At 35.0% G+C, this 22,007-nt stretch overlaps 2 protein-coding genes across 2 annotated transcripts in view; both read left to right on the top strand.

Annotated features, from left to right (window-relative positions):
• TBC1D15 (TBC1 domain family member 15) overlaps positions 1-1,649 on the top strand; it is a 36,077-nt gene extending 34,428 nt beyond the window's left edge. The window contains exon 17 of the mRNA XM_070947038.1: positions 314-1,649. Within this exon, the coding sequence (XP_070803139.1) occupies positions 314-517 (204 nt within the window). The 3' untranslated portion in view covers positions 518-1,649. The remainder of the gene's footprint in view (positions 1-313) is intronic.
• Positions 1,650-3,865: 2,216 nt separating this feature from the next.
• TPH2 (tryptophan hydroxylase 2) overlaps positions 3,866-22,007 on the top strand; it is an 85,577-nt gene continuing 67,435 nt past the window's right edge. Inside the window, exons 1-5 of the mRNA XM_070946855.1 lie at positions 3,866-3,970; positions 10,818-10,970; positions 13,818-14,001; positions 14,127-14,227; positions 16,430-16,497. Of these exons, the coding sequence (XP_070802956.1) occupies positions 3,866-3,970; positions 10,818-10,970; positions 13,818-14,001; positions 14,127-14,227; positions 16,430-16,497 (611 nt within the window). The remainder of the gene's footprint in view (positions 3,971-10,817; positions 10,971-13,817; positions 14,002-14,126; positions 14,228-16,429; positions 16,498-22,007) is intronic.

Genomic DNA, 22,007 nt, shown 5'->3' on the forward strand with positions numbered 1-22,007 from the left:
CCATATTAACGTGCAGCATTTCCCCATCCTAGGAAAATAATAAGTTCTGTTGCAGTATTGTGACTCCTGGCTATTGTATTTTGTTGCTTTTTTAGGGCTACTTGCTACTCACTTTTTCCTATCAAACAATAAATTGTATAATTTGATACTTCATATACCTACAATTATAAGTCATGTTTATTTCATTTAATTTAGTTTTGCATTAGGAAGTCTGGTGTTTTTGGTTGGGATATTGTTTCAAAGCAGGGTATAAATCGAGAGGAATAACATCCTAGCAATCAAAAAGAACTTTTGTCTTTTCTTTTCTTCAAAGGAATTACCTCAAGCAATTTGTGAAATTTTGGGATTAGAAAATAGTGCTATGACAACACCAGATTCAGATGCTGGAGAAGATGAGGCTGTTGATGGGATGAGTTGCCTTGCATCAGCATATCCAAACATCTCTTTGCCTGTTGCTGCTGCCAACAAAAGAAATGAAAAAATTCAACAAGTGATACACACAGACTCCACAAACTAATGCTTGTGTAATTGGTTGTATTGTTTAACAGGCAGTTTATTACAACTGTTTTGTTTCAGGCACTTGGGTTGATATTTTGAGTTTGTGTCGACTAAGCTTTAATGAATTGGGAAATAAATCATGTACTGTAATACTTCTGCATCAAAGCTTTACATGACATTATTTTTATAGTTTCTTTTACCAAAATAGCCTTCCGTTTTTCCAGTAACATTCCTTAATACATTTGTATGAAAGTGCTTTTTTTTGTCTTCAGTGAGATGAGAATCAGGCAGTGTGAATAACATGAAATAAGGGATCTATTCCTTGTACTTTGAAAATACCTGGGTGTGGATAATTTTTGGATATCATTAAAGTGTTAACAACTCTTCTATATTATTTCCTAAGTTAAGTTGGCAACTTCCACAACATAGCTTTGTAAATGAAAGGATTGTGTTCTTTTTCTAATGTTTACAAAAACACTAAGTATTTGTGCGGACTGAATGTAGATTCGGAATGAAAATTTACATTTGTGAAGTCTCTGATCCTGAGTTTAGCATAATCTAGGATTGCATTTTTACATTTCACACCTTTCTTATGCATACATACTTATGCATTCAGACTTTCACATGTATGAATATTAAAGGATAACTCTATTTTTGACTAAAATAACTTTGGTTGGTAATTCAGACAATTTTGTCCAGATTTTAATATACAGTTCAAGCCTAACTATTTTTGAAAATCATTTTTCTAAATAAGGATAAATGTCTGAATATATTCTGGTTCTCAACTTAATATTCTTAGCAAGGGTTTCTTGCTCATTTAACTAATAATGTTTATCTTTGCTGAATAGTAGTATTTCTGTTTAATAATAACCAATCTAAATTGCCTTTATATTAGACTAAACTTTTTGAAAACATAAAAATAAAGATGAAATTTTAATTTCCTTCCTTTGGTTCTGCCTAAGCTCCCTTTGGTAACACAACAAAATCTGGAGTTTCCTAAGGTAGACCATTACATGCATATGAGAAAAATATAAGATTATATTATGTGATTATTTGATGTTTTACAGTAATGTGAAATATAATTTCATGTATTTGTTTCTATTTGAAGATATTGTACATATTATGAAATAAAATGCAAAGTTTACTTAAAATTTTTTAATTAAGATATATTTAGCTGAAAACTGAAAAAAGAATTCCTAAATTTCCAATGTTTCATGAGAGGCATTTAGTTCTTTTATGGCATAACACTTTGGTTATAAAATAAACAGGCTAGTGATAGAAAAAATTAAATTCTTTGTCCTAAAGGCATCACTGGAGTTGTATTCGTAAATAAGCAGTTGAATTATGGTTTTCTGAAGATAAGCTTGAAAACACAAATGTGATCCTCATAACATTTGTCAGGATCTAGAAATCCATTTTTCATAATGACATCCTAATCCATGTTCTGGCAATAGAAAATCTGGCATGCTTTTTCCAATATGATTAAAGGTAGCAGGGTAGCTGTAGGAAAAAGGGAAGGAAATATTAAGTCATTCCCAATTATCAAATGCAATCTGTCTCCAAAAGATTCAATTTCTTGTATATACATTCTGAAAAAGAACTTATTGAGAGTAAAGAAATATGCCCATTATTTCAGTTGCTCAAAAGATAAAGCAAATTGTTGCATTAATGTGAGAGAACTGATGAAATGGCAAGTTATTAACACAGATATCAGAAGGTGAGATCTCTGTAGTCCTTGGTTTTAATTTGTTTGGAATTCTTATCTTTTATCAGTTAATAACAAAATACCTCTAAGCCTACCTCTAGGCTTTCATTTCCTGCTTACAGGAAATAATTTTTGGATTATCTTGCCCTTTTTGTTCTCTCATAGAACTTTGGCTTTTACATTATCATGTTAATACAATTGCAGGATATATATTTTTTCTAATGCTGATTCCAAAATGAATGCAAAGCTGACATGGAATCTCTCTCTCTTCCCCCCCCCCCCTCTCTCACACACAGATGATTTCCTTAATACTTGCAACATGCAATGTGGAAAGAAATCTAGAAAGCGTAATTAGGATATTTATGCACATTGTAGGAATTCTGATTTTTTCCATTTTACTTATCTTACATGTCAACTTCATTATCAAAACCATGTTGTATATGTCTCATAAAAATAGTCAAACTGATTTGGCATTGAAAACAACTGAGTAATTGTAACATGATAGCCCCAGTGATAATACTTATTTAATAAATATCTGACATGCATAAAGTCTGTCTAACTTAAGTCAGCCAGGTAGAATCAGAGGAGACTGTTAAGGAAGGTAGTCCCACCATTTACAGTAGATGCAACCACAGGCATCCTCATGCAACCAAATTAGCTCTTCAATAGACATAGGAGTCAGACTTTAATGAAGTAATGAGCATTATGTTATCTGTCCTATAATGAATTGTTAGAATTCTAGAAACCTACATCTAAATCATGTGCCAAAGTTCTTGGGAATTTAGCCTCACCTGTATTTGGTTAAGGAACACATCCATGACTCTTAAGTAGAATTGCCTAATTAGATTCTTATTTCCTGGGATTAGATAATACAACTATAATATTTAAACATTTGCACAATCTCTACACTTTAGAATTTATTCACTAAGTAAAATTTATTTTTATATATGATACTTCAATAAGTAATAGAAGGATGCCTTTGGTCTAATGTCAATTGCTAATCTCAATCTTTCACACAGTTGCCTCATTTATATATTCAAAGTAGGTAAAGGAGGAATGGTAACTCAATAAAACGTCTTTATAATACTTTTAATTCTGTAATCACACTCATTGGATTATAGCGTGAAGGCTTCTGACAATATTAAAACACTCCTGGGAAAAGTGTCGAATTCTCTTTATTCTTTTTAAAAATGTAATGTTTATTCAGTGACATGAAAAGTGCATTTCTTGTTAACTGAAACATCAAGCTGCCCATCTTGCTTTGAGTATCAGTCTTTAATGGAATGCCATGCAAATGTTCGAATGGCTTTCTTAGAGAAAGTGCTAAACCGTTTCTGAAGTCTACTGATAAAAGTATAGTACTTTTAAAAAATAGTACAAGTCCGACGAAGCAAACAGAAATTGCTAGTTGTTGTATAGGAAGACAAAAGAGGAGTCAAGAAAGAAGTGTGCTTCTCTGCCACTTTCATGTGACAATCCACATCAGTCTTTCATCAGTTCTTCACGAGGCGTATATAAACCCTTGCTGGGGGAGGTGAGAGGCGCTTGAAGTGTTTCTTGTTCAGCATCAGAGTGCTGAACAGCTGGACAGCTCCCTGCGGGCAGCATTGCAAGCCTGTTTCCTTCTGCTCTGAACAGAGAAAACACAGTAGGGCTCCCACCATGCAGCCAGCAATGATGATGTTCTCCAGCAAATACTGGGCGCGACGGGGCCTTTCACTGGACTCAGCTGTGCCTCAAGAGTACCCATTATCCAGGAATGTAACTGTAAGTATCAAGCGTTTAAAGATACCAAACCATTATCTTGTCAGATTGTTTTAGAAATGTTCAGGCATTTCCTGATGACTGTTCTTTGGGGCCTTTTACTGAACAAATTTATTTGCTTGCTTGCTCAGAAAAAGCTCTCTGCAACACAACTGTCTCATTACAAATTATCTTTTTTTTTATAGAAGACATTTTTTGAGACAAAACTTTCATTTGATTGTAGCCTTCACTTTTGTGATGAATGTTCCTAATGGTGGAAGTTAATCCAGTCTTACTTTCTCTGCCTTGAATGTTTTTTAAGTCCAAATTTTCTAGCCACCTACAGCAACTTATATATATATATATAAGTACATTTGAATTAGTAAGATTTTCTCCCAGGGAAAGCAGTTGAATTTACATATAAGATTAAAAAAAAGATTGAATGCATTGCTGAAATCATAAACACAGGGATGGCAGTCATTGTGGCTGTCATTTAAAATCCAAACAGAAGGTTATAATATTTCAAACTATGGGAATACATAGTATATTACTATTACTACAACAAATAATATTAATAATTAGATATAAACAATGTTATGATCTGGCCCTCTATTAAAAAGATAATAAAACTTTTCTTGAAAATTCAATCATACGTCTTTGGGCTTAGTTTTATATATAAAAGTAGACATGCAGAAGAAACAAAAAATCTACCTTACTGTTATACCCAGCCTTTGTTATAACTTTAAAATGTTTAACCGAAATAAATATTTAAATTCTACACATTTACAATGTTTCCTCAAATAATTTAAGATTAAGAAGCTGGTTCTTGCTCTCTGAGCAAGGCGTTATTGTCACAAAGTTATTTCTCTGTGTGTTTATACTTCCATCCATCTTTCTCTATCCATTTCTGTCTGTCTCTAGGATGGGTGATGGTGATGATGTTTCCTAGAACAGCCCTATATTGTGATTCTGATTATGTTTCCTTCTCAAACCGGTTGGCTATATTGTAATATAATAGACTTATACTTCTGTATATAAAGTCTCATAATGTACACAACTATATGTGTCTTATCACATTCACATCACATTCTCTGATTACAATTTGTTTGAGATATCAACCTTTTAGCTTTTCCCAGAAAGTACTTCATTTTCATAAAAACTAAAAGTGCTACATCATTTTTTTAAAATGAATATTTTTTATTATAGTTCAAAAAAACAAAAAAACCCCAAAGACAAATGTATAATATATAATAGTATAATATAATTCTCTCCACTTGCTATATCATTTTTTATTTGGGTTAAAATAGGCAACATTTGAGAGGCTGATCTTAGGTATATTTTTAAAAGATCACTAAAAATACACTATAAATATGCATTTACAGCATTTTAAAATATCCTATAGCTGTATAATCACTTGATTGTGATGAGTGCTTTTTTAAAGCCAAGCGTGGTTTTCTTAAGTCAAGTCTAGCACATTAGTTCAGTTGATAATTTAACAGCAGTTACTTTGTATTAAAAATTTGTAAATTTATCTAAGAATATTGATTGTTGTGAACAACACCATATCTAAGTAACATGTTTTACTAGGTTAGAACTGTACTGCTAATTTCTATACTGGTTTTCTTGATCTTCATGGTTTTAGGTGGGCAAAAGGAATCATCACAATTCTAAATGTTGTTTGAAATGTGGTAGGAAAACAATTAAATGTGAATTATTTTTAGGACTAGCCAAAATATGAATATGAATATTTTTGGGAAGTTATCAGGGAAGATTATTTTCCTCCTGAAGCAAAATAAGATACTTGTTATTTTTTATTTAATTGTAGCACAAATGGATAGACTTGTGTTAAACTGATTGAACTTGGCCTGTTCAGTTAGGAATCCTTCAAATTACATGGATAATTATTTTCTATTTGGAGGATTACTTGCAAGCCATATAACAATTGAAACATTTCTGTTTAACTTCATGCACAGTATAGCATCTGTTTGGGAGGCATAACTGGATTGAGTTTCTCAATTTATATACCTTCTATTCATATAAAAACCCAGAAAAATACATATGGTTGTCATGACAATTTGCAAATCTTTTGCAGGCTATGTGTACCAAGCAAATATATTTTGGGGGATTATTTATTTATTTTTCCAAGGAATAGATTTTTTAAAATTATAGTCAAAGACCTGAAAATCTCAATAAAAGAATTTTTTTATTGTTTAACTAACAATAAAATAGACGTATTTAATCTTTAAATAAAGATTAAATGGTTGTAAAATGATATAACTAAGATAAAAGAGTTCAGTTTGATAAACTCTACGTGCAGTAAAAATTTTTGCAACATTGACAGAGATTACATCATTTTGGTCAAATGACAGTAAATATCAAAGGTAAACTTAAATTTGAGTGGCCGTAACAATTGCAATCTATTCAAAGTATTTGCCACTGCTTATGTGTCCCTACGAACACTTTGCTTTATTTTTAATGATAACTATACTTGAGCAACAATAAGGAATGGCTTTCAGTAGATTTTAAAAACTCTCCTTCCTACATTAGCTGTCTCATATGATTAAGGGAATTCATTGATGTTAATGGAAATAGCTCTAATAAATATCCTCATGTTAAAGGATACTAAATTCTTATCAACCAGGACTGAAGCATGCTAATGTTGATGCCCATTGAAATTATATGGAGATATATGGCTTGCTTTTTGCAAGTTTACTGAGAGGTGATAAGGAAAAAAATAGATATGAATGACAAAGGAGATTGTATTGAAGAAACCAAGAAAGGAACGGTAGAAGGGAAGTTAAAGGAAAATACTGTCATGCACTTTACAAAGCAGCAAATACAGCTTTATTGCTCAGCATTAAGTTGAAAAGGAGCCTAATGATTACAGATCCCTAAAAAAGGATATCTGTATAATAATAATTATTATTTTTAGCAGAAAAATAGATCTACAATTTTTAACTCTAACCCCTGTAAAAGATATTCAAATGATGTGACAAAGATCTTAGTATATCCTGTGATAATCTATAAAAGTGAAAGTTGGATTTTAAAGAAGCAGAATAGGAAGAGCACAGATACTTTTGAACTTTAGTGTTGAAGAAGACACCCAAGAAAACCATAGACAGCCAAGAAAACAAACAGAGTCATCAAATACATCAATCCAGAGTTCAAATGATGAGGCTCAAGTAATCTTACTTTGACACATTATGTGAAGACCTAGCTGTCTGGAAAAGGTTCTAATGCTAGGAAAACTGAAAGGGAAAAAGAAAAAAAGGATGATCAGCTGCAAGGTGAATGGATTCAGTTAGAGTAGTACACCATGGGGAGAAAAGGTTAGAAATAGATCATCAGGGAGAAAATCAATGTGATCATTTGGAGCTACTTAAACAATCAAATCAATCAACCAACACTAATTTAATTGTCTTTTTATCTATCCCACTTCAAATGAATGCATATTCATGATTCAAAATTAAGCTTCCTAAGAAAAAAAGGCAGAGATAGGATGGCCTTGATCATTCTCAAAATACTTTAGAAGTTGTTGTACCCTTATAGCAGAAATATGCAAGCTTCATTTAGCCAAGGGCTAAAATATTAAAATGCTAAATATTACTATACTTAAACTGGGAGTAACATCCTGCAAAGTGAAAGGGTATAATAACAACTTTGATTTAAAGCAATCTAGGTTTAAATTATACTACTCAAGTTAATGTTTATTTTTATTTATTTAATTTTAAAATTATATCATTCTACCCCAGTAGAAAATTTGTAGTAAACTTTGAGGAGGCTCTGGAGGCATCATCCAGGGCTTTGTGGGTAGTACAAGTTCTGAATATCCAAGTTATATATCCTAATTAACCATGTGTTTGGAAGTAAACAGCTTTTTGTTAGATTTGTTTGTTTGTTTGTAGGCAGGTGAAAATAAAGATTGAAACCTTTCTATGTTGGAAATATTCAGAGGCTGTTCAATCTTTGCAGTCACAAATAATGACTGATATGAGTGATTGAAACAGGATAAGAATTACTATTGGTCCACAATCAAAGATCCAGCTATTAGATGCATAATATTAATGTTTTTTTAAAAAAATTTGATTTATATGCTGCCCTTCTTCGGAGACTCAGGGCGGCTTACATGTTCTGTAAGTTTTATTGATTCCCCATTTGGCTCCAGATTAAAATAAAAATACTTGTTCATGTCTTTAATAGCTTTGTAGATAATGATTTTGTTATGCAGAAGAGAGTAGCTGTCCCCCATGTTTGTTCATTCATTCGTTCGTTCGTTCGTTCATACATCATTCAACATCATAACATTGTTAGCTTCTGTGTTATAGCCTGTATATTTAATTTCCTGTAGAGTGTCCACTGAATAGGTTATTATAAATATAATAAACAATATCTTCTCTTATTATAATCAGTTTCATAATAAGTGAGACTAAATTTTCTCTTCCTTCATCTCCATCCAATAATTTTAATTCTTTGATTATAAAATTAGGTAAAAACATTAAAAATGTAAGAACTGTAAAACAAGAGAAATAGTAAACATTTTCATAATGTTATGAAATATATCAATATATAAAGTATGAACATTTTGAATAAAAAACTACTAAAAGCACATTAAAAAAAATTATATGTATATTTTGGCCATTTAAGTAAGCATCATATTACCAATCTTGTTTCAATTCTTTTTCTCCAGATAATAAATGTTGAATAAATTGCTATGGTATCATTTAACTGTTATTTATATCTAAGTATTCTAAATTCCTGCTACAGATGGGTAATGCTGAAAGCAAACTAATTCATTCAAGCATGTGATCAAAGATTTCCTTAATTAAACAAAGTTAATTGTGTTTTAATTAAAGTAGTGTAAGGGCATTCAATGTTGATGAAAATTATGAACAACAATTTTTCATCACTTTGACATAGGGGATGTGTTGATTTTTCCAAGGAATTATATTTATATGAGACATTTCACTTTGAAGAATATCTGTGGAGATTCTCAGTCATCCAGGTCATAGTTGACTCAAAGATGCTTTTTCAAAAGGCAACTGAACTGTTTTGTCCTAAGGAAGAAGAAAAAGACGTTTTGCTTCTCATCCAAGAAGCTTAATCAAGTCTGGCAATGGAAAGATTAGTTCTGACAGGATGGGGGAGGGGGTGGAAGGATCATATTCCTTTGTAGTCATCTGATTGTTAGCACTCTCCCTGAAAATTCTTGAGGCTACTTGTGGGTTTATCTGTGCCCTCAAGGTCACCTGTATCAGAGTGCAATTAGAGGTGGAATCTTCTTGAAACTGCTTCAAGGGCTGTGTTGTAGACCGGAGATAGGTGATGTCATATCCCTCCCACTCTGTTGAAAGAGGCCTGCTCAATTTTAATATTAATGGCCTGTCTCTTAACAGAGACTGTGTTAACATTGGGCAGCCCTCTCTCAACCGATAAACCCCCAAATGGTCTCAAGAGCTCTCAGGGAGAGTGCTAATGACAGATGACTGCCAAAAAAAAAAAAATTCTTCCACCACCACTACCCATCCTGTCCAGTGGCGAGATTCAATTTTTTTTACTACCGGTTCTGTGGGCATAGCTTGGTGGGTGTGGCATGGCTTGGTGGGCGTGGCAGGGGAAGGATACTGTAAAATCTCCATTCTCTCCCCACTCAGGGGAAGATTACTGCAAAATCCCCATTTCCTCCAGATCAGCTGGGACTAGGGAGGCAGAGAATAGATAGGGACAGGCCAGTCAGATGTGGTATTTACTGGTTCTCCGAACTACTCAAAATTTCCGCTATCGGTTCTCCAGAACTGGTCAGAACCTGCTGAATACCACCTCTGATCCTGTCAGAACTAATTCTTCCATTATCCTCACCATCCTTCCAGAACTGTTGAAGTTTCTTGGATGAGAAGCGAAGCATCTTCTTCCTTAGGAAAAAAACCTTTTTTTTGCAGTTGCCTTTTGAAAAAGAACCTTTTAAGTTCACTTTGCAGAGTTGTCCTTCCAAGTTTTCATCCTACATAGAAAGATGCTTCAAGCCTGTTTTGCACTGAGCCTGTAAGTATGAATTGATATTTTTAAAATATGTACAGGTAATCCTTGAGTTACAACTGTAATCGAGCCTCCTCATTATGATTCTAAGGTGTTATGGTCATAAAATAGGTCTGTCAAGTGATTTACTTTTTTTGTGATAGTCAATATCCAAATTGTTCTTTCATTTTATTGATCAAAGCTTAGGAAGCTTTCTCTGTTCTTTCCCACACCCAAAAAAATGCTTTAAATTATTGCTCAGTAAAACCATGCATTTTGGCCTTCCCCCAGCCTATTGGAGACCCACTGGAATGAGAAATTCAGTTGCAAGCAAAAATGAACAAATCTTTCCAAGACAATAAAGAAAGTGCAAGTTATATTTTCTATCAACTACTTCTTTTATAATTTAAAAATTGTGCTCTTTGACTCTTTCCCTGGTATTCAAAGGCACCTGTAATGGAAAAGGGATGTAATATTCTGCACATGATTCATGTTTGAATTTATAATATAGACCTCAGAATCCATAATTGTTTTCCAAAACATGGGAAATTTTTATTTTTAATTGGGAGCAAAATGTTACTTTTAAAAATAAAGAAAAACTGAGATTATAACAGCTTTCATTCCACAATGCTCTTTTGTTAATTTCATTTAGAACAATCTTTCATTTATGTTTGCAACCTATAATTGCTAACAACCTGTAAAGGCCCTGAATGTGCTTTTTATGAGAGAGGAAAAAAAAAAAAAACTAAGCAAAACTTCACTTTTGAAAGAGCTATATAAATTCTAAGATCAAATAAAGGAAAGGTTAATTATTGTTGAGGGGTACGTGAAAATGCTTGTGATCTGTATTTTCTTTCAGCTAAACAAAACAAGTTCTGGTAGAAATGATGATAAAAAGGCTAATAAAGGTACAAGCAAGAATGAGTCAACATCTGAGGGTGGCAAAACTGCTGTGGTGTTTTCTTTAAAAAATGAAGTTGGTGGCTTGGTAAAAGCTCTCAGACTTTTCCAGGTAAAAATTATTTTACTATTTATTTTCATAATAATATATTGATTGAAAAATGTGCATCGTGCTTGTATAAAAGATAATGTGCATGTTATGTCTATTACCATAAATCACAAGGCACTAGATTCACTTACCACACCAATCCATTGATTAGTGAGTAATCCAGCTGAGTTCACACATTGTGCTTGGCCATTCCACGATTTATTATTCAAAATGGCTTGGTTTGCATAATATGAACAATTAAAGTCAAGCAAACCACATTACAGCATAAAGTGAAGCTAATCATTTTATCGTATATTAACTGCTAATCAGAATCTTGCTTCTGACATGCTAGAAGTAATTGTTTATTATGAGTTGGCTTAGCCTGTACTTTCAGTTTTCTGAAATCATATATTTCAATCTTAATAATAGTTTTGGAATTATTAATATCCTTGGATACCAAGATTGGTAGCAATAGCTAGAAATGTTTTCTGTTAGCTCCAGCTCCAGCTCCAGCTACCATACTCATCTAGAACAGGGGTCACCAACCTTTTGGACCTCAGGGACCACTAAATTCATAATTTTAAATCCCGCAGACCGCTAATACTAATCCAGTGCACCGCTCGCTGAAGCACCTGGATTCCCAGTGAGGGGATGGGGTCCTTCAGGTACTTAGTTTGGCCATCTGTTTCTGCAACCTTAAACACTCAAAGAGCCATTTGGACCTGTTTCCCACAGAAAACAAAACACTGGGATCTCTCATCTCTCTCCCCCCCTCTTTGTCTGCTCTCTCTCTCTCTCTCTCTCTCTCTCTCTCTCTCTCCCTCCCTCCCTCCCTCCCTCCCTCCCCCTCTTTCTTTGTCTGTCTCTCTCTCATCTCTCTCTCTCTTTCTCTCATCTATCTCTTTCTCTCATCTCTTTGTCTGTCTGTCTGTCTATCTCTCTGTCTCATCTTTCTCTCTCCCTCCCTCCCCACTCTTTGTCTGTCTCTCTCTCTCTCATCTCTCTTTCTCTCTCATCTCTCTCTCCCACTTCTCTTTCTCTGTCTGTCTGTCTGTCTGTCTGTCTGTCTGTCTGTCTCTCATCTCTCTCATTCTGATTCTCCAGTGGTCTCTGGATCTCGTGGGTGGTTCTTTGTTGGTGCTGGATGTACCTTGGTCGCTCGGGGAGATACACAACCTGCTCTCCGCCCCAAGACACTCGCCCAACCCTGCTGCAGCTGATACTCCGCATCGTAATGGGCTCAAGGAGAGAAGGGGATGTTGTCTCCCCCATTGTGAAATGCACTAAATTTAACTGCACTGCAAGAGCAGCAGGCAGGCCATGGAGGTGCCAACAGCAGCAGTGGAGAGAAACGTCTGGGCTGGGCCGGAATCTTGGGGCTGAGAGGAAGTTGTGCGTCTCCCCAAGAGACCGAAGTGCATGGAGCACCAACAAGAGCTGGAAGAAATGCCCGCAAGATCCAGCAAGAATGAAGCTTTACTCCCGCTCTGGAATATGGAGTGAATCTCCATCCCACGCCCTTCCATTCTCAGGCCAGGCAAGGAGTGACTGGGATGTTGAGGGGCAGGGACAGCCAGTGGTGGGATTATCCAACAGGAAGACACAGCAGGGGGAAGAAAGAGACGCTGGTTGCCGACACCTGTTGCTTCGGCTCACCTGCACTGCCACCCCCTTTGCACCATTACCTCATTCCGGCCAGCAAGGGCTGCAGTACTCCTTGCACATTGCACCTCCTGCAAAATTGCAAGTTGCATGTAGCTCCCTCTACGGCGGAGATTTCAAGCCCCCCCACAAGCTGCCTGGCCAGTCCCATATACCAGAACTCTAGTCACAGGACTGACCATTGGTCATCCTGGACTAGCTCGGGTGCGCTGCAAAATTTTCTCATGGACTGCCAGTGGTCTGCAGACTACTGGTTGGTGACCTCTGGACTTGAATATTCAATCCTGTCTTCCTCCATTCTTGCTTTAGTTACACTTCTTTCAGCTACTGCAATTTGCTTTATATCACATGAAGATAAATTTCAGAAGTTGGAATATTTTAACTGAGATTCATAGATCAGCTCTAATGCTATTTAACTTTATTGCCTAGTTATTTATTTCTGTATTCAGTTTAAAATACTAGCTTAACCATTTTAAACAATCATAAGTACCCTGAAGTCTAAATTGAATGCCACATCTAAATTTAAATTTCTCTGGAATAAGTTAACGGAATTCACAATTGCAATTTAGGGTTGCTAGTTCTGTTATTTGATTTGCAAGGGTTGTTTTAAAAAACATTAGGTCTTGACTAAGTTATACATCTAGCCAATGTTATGCATCTGAGCTATTCAGCTATATATTGTAATGTTTTACTAAAGTAAAACATAGTATTTCAGTACTTAGATAATGAAAAGTAGTAAGTCTTCAGTTGATAGGGATTTCTATGCTGTGGATTTTTTATCATGCATTTGGCCTTCTGCTTTGGGAAGGTTATAGATGACAGAACAATGCTAGTGTACTACCAAACTATTTCACTTTTTTTCTATTATGCTTGTCATAAATTTGGTATGGAATTAGTAGCATCTCTAGTATATATGAATGATGGTTTTATATGAAATTGCCATGGTAAATCAATTTTAAATTTTAATTATTCTAAGGTATTTATATTTTTTCATGGAGGTTTATAATGCAATAAAGGAGTGATTTTTTATAGTAAATAAAGGAGTAATAATTTTATAGTAGTTTATTTCTGGCTAATGCACAAATAATTAATTTCTTTTAATAGAAATACCTGGATATCTATTCTAAACTACCACCTATTAAGACCTAAGCATTTAATTTCTGCTTTTCCTTTGCACTGGGTTAACTCTTTTTTTTCGTCTGTTTTCAGGAGAAGCATGTGAGTATGGTTCATATTGAATCCAGAAAATCCAAGCGAAGGAATTCAGAGGTAGAAATTTTTGTGGATTGTGACTGCACCAAGAAAGAATTCAATGAGCTCATTCAGCTGTTAAAGTATGAAACAAACATTGTGACTCTGAATCCTCCAGAAAACATCTGGACTGATGAAGAAGGCAAGAATATTGTTTCTTTTCCTCATCTGGTTTCCCCCCCCCCCATTTTATTATGAAATCAACCCAATTGTATGAAGACGCAGAGAAAAATGTTTGATTCCCTTCCATCTCTTTGTTTTTTCCAGAGTTGGACTGTGTGCCTTGGTTTCCCCGGAAGATTGTTGAATTAGATAAATGTTCCCAGAGAGTTCTCATGTATGGCTCTGAACTGGATGCAGATCACCCTGTAAGTGTTTAGAGAAGATCCAGAGAGGCTTACCAAATAATCTACTAATAATGTAGCAAATGATTTAAATGAATGAATGCAATATATTATCTATTTTAAGCAGTTTTGGTCCAATCTGTTTCTTAAGTACAGACCTCACATTTTGATTTGTCTTCAGATGTATTTCTGTCTTTCTGGAACATTCATATGTCAGATTTAGATGGGTTTGTGGATTGCTGCTTCTGTTTCAGAAGTACACTAGAGAACTTTGAGACACAATTTTCATTTCTCTCCATTGCAAACAATGCAAGAGTTATAGTTCTAAATCATAGTGATATTCATGCACACTGCTGTATGAGCTTTTAAAAATATAGATATTAAATTAACATTCCAGGGAGTGTGAGGGGCATATGGAAATCTGGTAACACTCCAGGAGATAATTATAAAGTAGAAATCATAGCATACTTCAGCAGGAATGCAGCTGGCACATAGGTTCTTTGGGTTTTTCCCTCCCTTATTTTTAACACTTTGGCCCCATTTCAGCTCATGTTTCACTGTCTGCAGGCCCACATACTGCTTGAAACCATTGCATCCAAAACTTGAGGAAATTAACCTATTGATACTGTTTGTCTTGCTTTTGTTATTGCTCTGCTCACTCCTCACAGAGTAAAGTCAGCTTTTAGTAAATCTTGTAACTCCTAAATCATCCAATAGTAGAGAAATAATACTGTGTATTATGTAAAGCACACAGGAACTTACTCTGCAACTATCACTACCCCTACCCTCGCTCCCTGTTCTTCATAGGATTATGCTAGAGGTGAGAGTACGGCTTTCATTCCAATACTGGATATTTTGCACATAGACATTTTGTAGTATTTTGGAAATTTGAGGAAGGTGTGTCATATTTTCTCTGGGAACTTTTCCTGCTATCTCAATAATCCAAGTCATGGTAGTCCAAAGGTGCTTTTCCAAATGGCAACTGGACTTTCTTGGTTTTTTACCCTTGAAAATGTTTCACATCTCATCCAAGAAGCTTCTTTAGTTGTTAGTTTTTAGAACTGAAGAAGCTTCTTGGATGAGAAGTGAAATGTTTTCAAAGAAAAAAAATCAAAAAAGTGATGTTGCCTTTTGGAAAAAAATCATGGGAATTTGTGCCCATGATTGATCAGTTCCTTCAGGGAATGTTGGGGAGTTCTGTGCAGTATGGCTGTACAATACTTTGGATTCAGTTATCCCAAAGGTGTTTTTCAGAAGGCAACTGGCCTTTCTTGAAGCCCAATCAAATACTGTATATTTAATGCTTTGGAACCCAAGCTCAATCGTTTATATGCCTCAGCATTGTTTTCTGAGAACAAGACCTCTAAGACCTGGCCTTTATTTTAATGAAATAAAGTCAGATGCAAGGTCAATAAATAAATGAAAGATGTCAGATTCTATATTCCTTTGTTCTATCTCCACCCAATGTCTATGGAGATTCTCAATTATCCGGGTCATGGTTGTCCCAAAGATGCTTTTTCAAATGGCAACTGGATTTTCTTGGGGTTTTTTTTCAAATGTTTTGCTTCTCATCCAAGAAGCTTCTTCATTTCTTTTTAGGACTAAAATGTTTTCAAGGAAAAAAACTAAGAAAGTCCAGTTGCCTTTTGGAAAAGCATGTTTGGGACATCTTCACCCAAGATCCATGGGACACAGAATAGGCAAAGATAACAACAGATTTTTGTCCCCATTCCACCTGCCCCATAATCATCTTTTAGTATTTGTGAGAGAATTTGAGGCTGAGACTGGTAGAGGAAAGATACCTCCAGTAAAAGCCCTATAGTTACTTATTAATGTTGCTTATTCTGGTTTTGTCTATTTACTTAGAAATGATTCTAAGAGGCCTTGGAAAGATTTGAAACTTGAAAGGCAAGTTAATCATAACAAGTAAATAATACAATGAGAAAAAAAATCTCTACTTAACAGATATTTGCAATTGTAGATACAGAAAAGATGGAGCAGATTTTGGAAGCTAAATCTTTAACATGCTTGGGGTAACTACTAAAAGATTTCAATTTGGGAAAAGTTGCTTTCCCGCTCTTGCATGTGGGTAAACTGCTTTCAGCTCTGAAGGTGGTATGAATGAGAATGTTCATAAGTATTTAAAACTTGGATGATTTATTTAACTATCTTTTCTATCACTTCCCTGCCTCTTTGGTATAAATTAATTATTTTTATTTGCTTCAGGGATTTAAGGACAATGTTTACCGACAGAGAAGAAAATATTTTGTAGATGTTGCCATGAGTTATAAATAGTGAGTACTCAATATTTTTTAAACTTTCAATTTTAAAGTCTTTATACTCAAATGCAAGAAAGATACGCAGCTCTCTTTTTCTTGAATATAAAATTTGCAATAGGCAGATGGTGATCATTAAGCTGTAACTATTTATATTACCAAATTGGCACGAGGAACACAAAAGTTGAGTTTATTTGGATTGAAATTTGGAACATATCAGTATTGGTTCATCCAACTTTGTTTTGCTTCTGTAAATTGGCCATCTTTTCTAGCCCAAGCAGGATTGAAATTAGGATTTCTGCATGTGAAATGTAAGTACTGTCTCTGAGTTCTGGAACTATAGTTCTTTTCCATTGTGCTTCTGGCCATGACAGCATGCATTTACGGCAATGGCTCAAGAAACTGGACAGCTGGGTTGGATTGAACTGAAATAGTTACTCATGATATGAGTAACAGTAGACCAATTGACTTGATCATTATATCTAAGGCTTAAAAGGGAAAAAGGTATCTGGAGCAAATGCAGCTTTCATAGTCCTTGATCAGTGATTGTCTTATTCAGTAACCATTCACAATCACAATGAAAATGGCCAACGTTGGCATTTGCAACTTTTGTAGGCAGGTACAACCTTTGTAAAGCAAAGGAAATCTGATGTAAAATCAGAAGTATAGACACTGTTTCACTTAGCAACAGCTTTGCTTAATGACCAAGTTGCCAGCCAATTGTCACTAAATGAGGACTACCCAAACATGTGTTATGATGTCATAATGCATAATCATAAGATTCATCACAAGGAGCCAAATTTGTATTATAATGTATTGTGATACATGCTCTGTCACTTTCCCTCTGTGTCCCCTCAGAGATACTTATAAAAGGAGACTCTGCTTCTTTGTTCAGATGGAAAGGTTGGAAAGGTTGTAATGGGTGGGTTGGCATTCTCCAGGGAAAGTTTAGCTGCATGTGAAGGTTCATGTCTGCTAGTCATCTCTTTTCTGCAAAGAGCAGAGCACTAGCTATTGAGAGAGGGTGGACTGCCTCTACCTTTTCCTGATATGATTAGGCCATTTATTTATTTTTCTCTTTGATATAACTGCCCATTTCATACATGTGATTCATTTGCTTGATTATGAGGGATGTTTCCCCTCCTTTGGATGCTTGAGTCCCAAGACAAATAGCTATAATTCTGCCTTTCCCAGTGTGGATGTCCTGCAGATCTATAGACATTAGCTATCAAAGTACCCCAACTACTCTGGCAATTACTGGAAACAGTTCTGGTCAGAAAACATTCTGGAAATTGAAGCATAGTCTTGAAAAGGGGGTTGGATTGGGGAGACTGGCTATATGTTTTGAAAAGACAGATCTTGTCAAGCACTTCTTTACATTTATGGTCTCCCAAAGGCTTTTTCTTCATGCCATATGCTCTGCCATCAGATTGATGGGCTCCTAGAAAAGGATTTATATAAGATGTGCTTGCTTGCTTCCTTATTTATTTACATATATTTCATACAATAATTTTCCCACTAGCAATGTACAGCACTTTCTAGAGTCATCCAACCTTTACTTGTGCCAAAACAGCAGTATGAAGACAGGCACTATATCATATCAATAATGGCTAGGCGGATGGTATGAAAATACTATAAGTCATCAGTGAGGAAATAGTATGCATTTATATACATTGCCTAGTAGCAATAAATGACTAAAAAAAAATCCAAAAGCAAAATATAATATTAAAACAGAATGATCATAAAACTCTAAATGGCAGCATGGAATTGCAGTAAAGAGAGAAAAATAAAACACAGAAAACATAAACCCTGGGAATGCTTCCAGGGAGTTTATCTAAGCCTGTGGATATGTTGTGATTGGTTGCATAGTTATCAGTTAGATATTCCAGCCATCACAATGCTGAGTGGAACAGGAGAAATTGGGAGCACTGTTTTAATTGGTATATTTTAACATGTGTCATATGCAAATTAAACTGAATAAAGTGTCACAGATAGCTCTAAGGAAATGGAGGATTGAGACCAAGAATTGCTGAACTTTTGATTTTTCTAAAGATACCCACATATCTCATTATCCAAATGTCTGTTAAATCATTTGCCATGATGGGCATGCTTTATGCTGGACTTCTTTGCAATGATTTAGCAGTGATATTTCTACTGCCCCACCCAGTTCTGATCTTCCTGCCACATATTGATTACTCTTCTATTGCACATGTGTTAATCTTCATAGCACCTTCCTTCCCTCCTTCCTGTTACTCCATTTCTTGATCTTTCTACCGCTTATCTGTCAACTTTTAAAATATTTTTCCAACTCTCATCAGACTGCCAAGCCACCACCTATATCCACAATCCATTTATGTAATATATAGATTTTAAATAGTATCAAATGCCCATGATTCATCATGCACACAAGCACACATATTTTGGAAGCCTGGATTATATTATAAGGTCTTCCCTGGCTCTTTTGCAGGCTTTGTTTTGGATCCAAATGGGGAAATGTAACCTTCTATTTCAGTGATGTGTTTCCAATACTAAGCCTGTATTAAGTAAGCAGACTCACCTAAGGTCTGAGTTAATATAGCGGTCTTACACCACTCTCCATTTTTAATACTGAGCTTCATCTCCAATTATTTTCAGTCAAAAAAATCCAGGCCACATTTTAAAGGGCTCCAATAAAATTAAACTCAATATAGGATTATATAATTGCAGTGTAATATATGTAAATTTACTCCCAGGCCAATCCATCTGAGTTCAATTGGGCCTTCTCTCACCAAAGAAAGTATGCATAGCAGGCTTCCCAACTTAATTTATATGCAATAATATCAATTCTTTAATATCTTTAATACATATGGAGCTTTTTCTCTTAAATATGTGTCATTTATTCATTCATTCATTTGTTCATGGCAGACCAGGCCCACAGATTGAATTCATTATTATTCCCAGGAGTTGGTAAATTTCTAGCACAACCTACAAATACCTGCTGTTTTGCAATTTTCTTGTCACATAAGTTTTCAAGTCAACCTAATTCCAATTGTGTTCTCATTTTACTTGTAATGGGCCAAACTTCACACTTCAAAGCAGGCACACTCTAATTCTATGTACTCTTCAATTTGATGGTTCCTTTTTCAATTGTGAATCCTTTCTTTCCTTCCCCTCCAACTCCTTTGTGGATTCACTCCGTTCCTGAATATTATAAGCAAAGAAATGGAAAGGGGGAAATATTTCTTTTTGTTGCAGACAGGAAAAGAGCATGCCTAAAAGCTTATTAAAATATTTATTTTATGGACATATATATGAAATGAAGAATGACTAACAAAAGAAGAGGGAGGAAATTTGTATTTTACAAACAGAGCTGTTCTTCCCTCTGTATGAACTACCACTGCCTTATTAGCATTTAGTAAGGATCTCCTAAATACAGTACTTCAGTGCATAAGCTCCTGGATATGGTTTAGGAACATTTAACTAGTTTCAGGCTGGGCTGACCTATTTTTTTTTCCTGATTACCTGCTGTGCCAGTTTTTCTACATTTAATGTAAGAAAATAGAAAATGTTGAAATGTGTGTACAATTTGGCTTAATTAACACATGCTAATGAGTAGTGACTCCCGCTATCCCTGGATAGGTGATTAGCACTGTTTTTCAAATTGCTTTAACTCTTTCCACCAGGACAGTATTTTCTTCTGAATGATTACTCTTACAGCACTGTAAATTGCTCTGATATGCTGTGAGGTTTTCTTTTTCATTGTTCTATTGTCCCTGTGTTCTCTCCTCTGCACATTACCCTGTGTGTAGTTTGATGTGCAGCTAAACCCCTTCTATCCTTTTATAAGCTAGACTGTGAATGTAAATTTTGATTCTTTATTAAAGAACAGAATAAGGTGAAACAGAAGAATACGTATCACAGACTATATTTCTATTACCTCAGAAAATTACCAAATGGAGTCTGGCTTCTCAGGATGTAAGGGTACTCAGTAGGGTCAAAAATGCTACCCAAACCAATGTTCTAAATAGCGGAAGGTTTGGCCCCAGCCACTAGATGAGGCTCAACACATGCCAGATAACAACAACAGTATATACATAACTGTATGCTGGAGGCATGACACCCTACATCTGTGATATGTTGTGCAGCATTTGTTTTCATGAAGAATCCATATGCACCTTAAAACTAAATGCATGGTTAGTTAACTTTCTGAGAGAATTAAAATGGAATTTGACTAAACATATATGGGAAGTTATTGGTGAATATAGTTGAATATATTTTAGCTCTGGGAGCTAAAAATTAATTTTAATAATCTCAGAGGAATAATCAATATCACTCCATAAAAGGAGAAGCTAATGAGAAAAGGAGCTAAAAAAGGCAGGAGTACATAATGAAGGAAATGTAATAGTAAACAATTCCAAGGAAGAAGAAAAATGTCAGCAGAAGAAGCCAATATAGCTGCACAAAAAGCTTAGTGAATTTCTAAAACCCAAAGAGAATAGAAATGGTCAGAGAGGCAAGTACTTCACCAAGGAGGAGTGCAAACATGAATCAGGAAAGCTCATAATTAGATGGTGAAGCAAGTGAAGAAGTAGGACTTCTTTAGCTATGCTCAAATGGCAAAATGACAACAAAGAAAAGGCAGAGCTATTCATCACGTATTGTGGCTTAGTATACTCCAGTGCAGATTGTTCAATCAGCTAATTGGGAAGAGAAGGATGAAGGGGAGGCTGAAGCTTGAGATTGATAGAAAAATGGCTAAAGAGTATCTCTTGAACGCAGGATCAAATTAATGGCATCTTGGGGAATGAAGGAAATTGCCAGTGTGGCTGAACCTTAATGTCTTCAATTGGAAAAATCAGGGGAAGCTGGCAAAATAATAGACGATTGTCAGATGTTGTTTCTACATTTTCTATATGGGATCCTACTATATTTTTTTCTCCTATTCATGACCCAGCAAGCCTCTTTTCCAGAGACAACGCTGTTAAATTATTATAATAGGAACTAATTATTATATTCTTTTGAAAGACTAGAAATTATTTGTTTACCTTTTAAACTTTTATTGCTGATTGTATATTAATATTTTTCTGTAAATTTTTTTTATTGAAAAAGTTTTTCAAATACAAATCCCCCCCCTTTTTTCCCCCCTTCCTCCCTAACCCCCCCTCCCCCTCCCCTCCCCCTGTGGCTTCTTCATAATAAAACCCAAATTCATAACAGATTATATAATACTTTACCATCCCCTTACTCCATCCCCATATGCTGACCCTTTCTTTCTAATAATATTATCATATCCCCCTTATACTATACATTTCAAAATGACATTCTACTATAACATTATATAATAACTCCTAATTTAGCATAATAATATTATTATATCCCCCAGTTTAGCGATTTCTGCTCATAATCTACCCTTTTTCTACCCCCCATACATATATCTCTTAAATCAAATCTTTTATGTATATTAATATAACATTTCAAAGCAACCTTCCGCTATAAAACTATATAATAAATCCTAATTTAACATTTATTCAATTCATAGTCTCCATTTC

Source organism: Pituophis catenifer, unplaced genomic scaffold, assembly GCF_029215685.1.
Source record: "Pituophis catenifer annectens isolate HBS135680 unplaced genomic scaffold, rPitCat1.0.hap2 SCAF_7, whole genome shotgun sequence".
Classification (NCBI taxonomy): Eukaryota; Metazoa; Chordata; class Lepidosauria; order Squamata; family Colubridae; genus Pituophis; species Pituophis catenifer.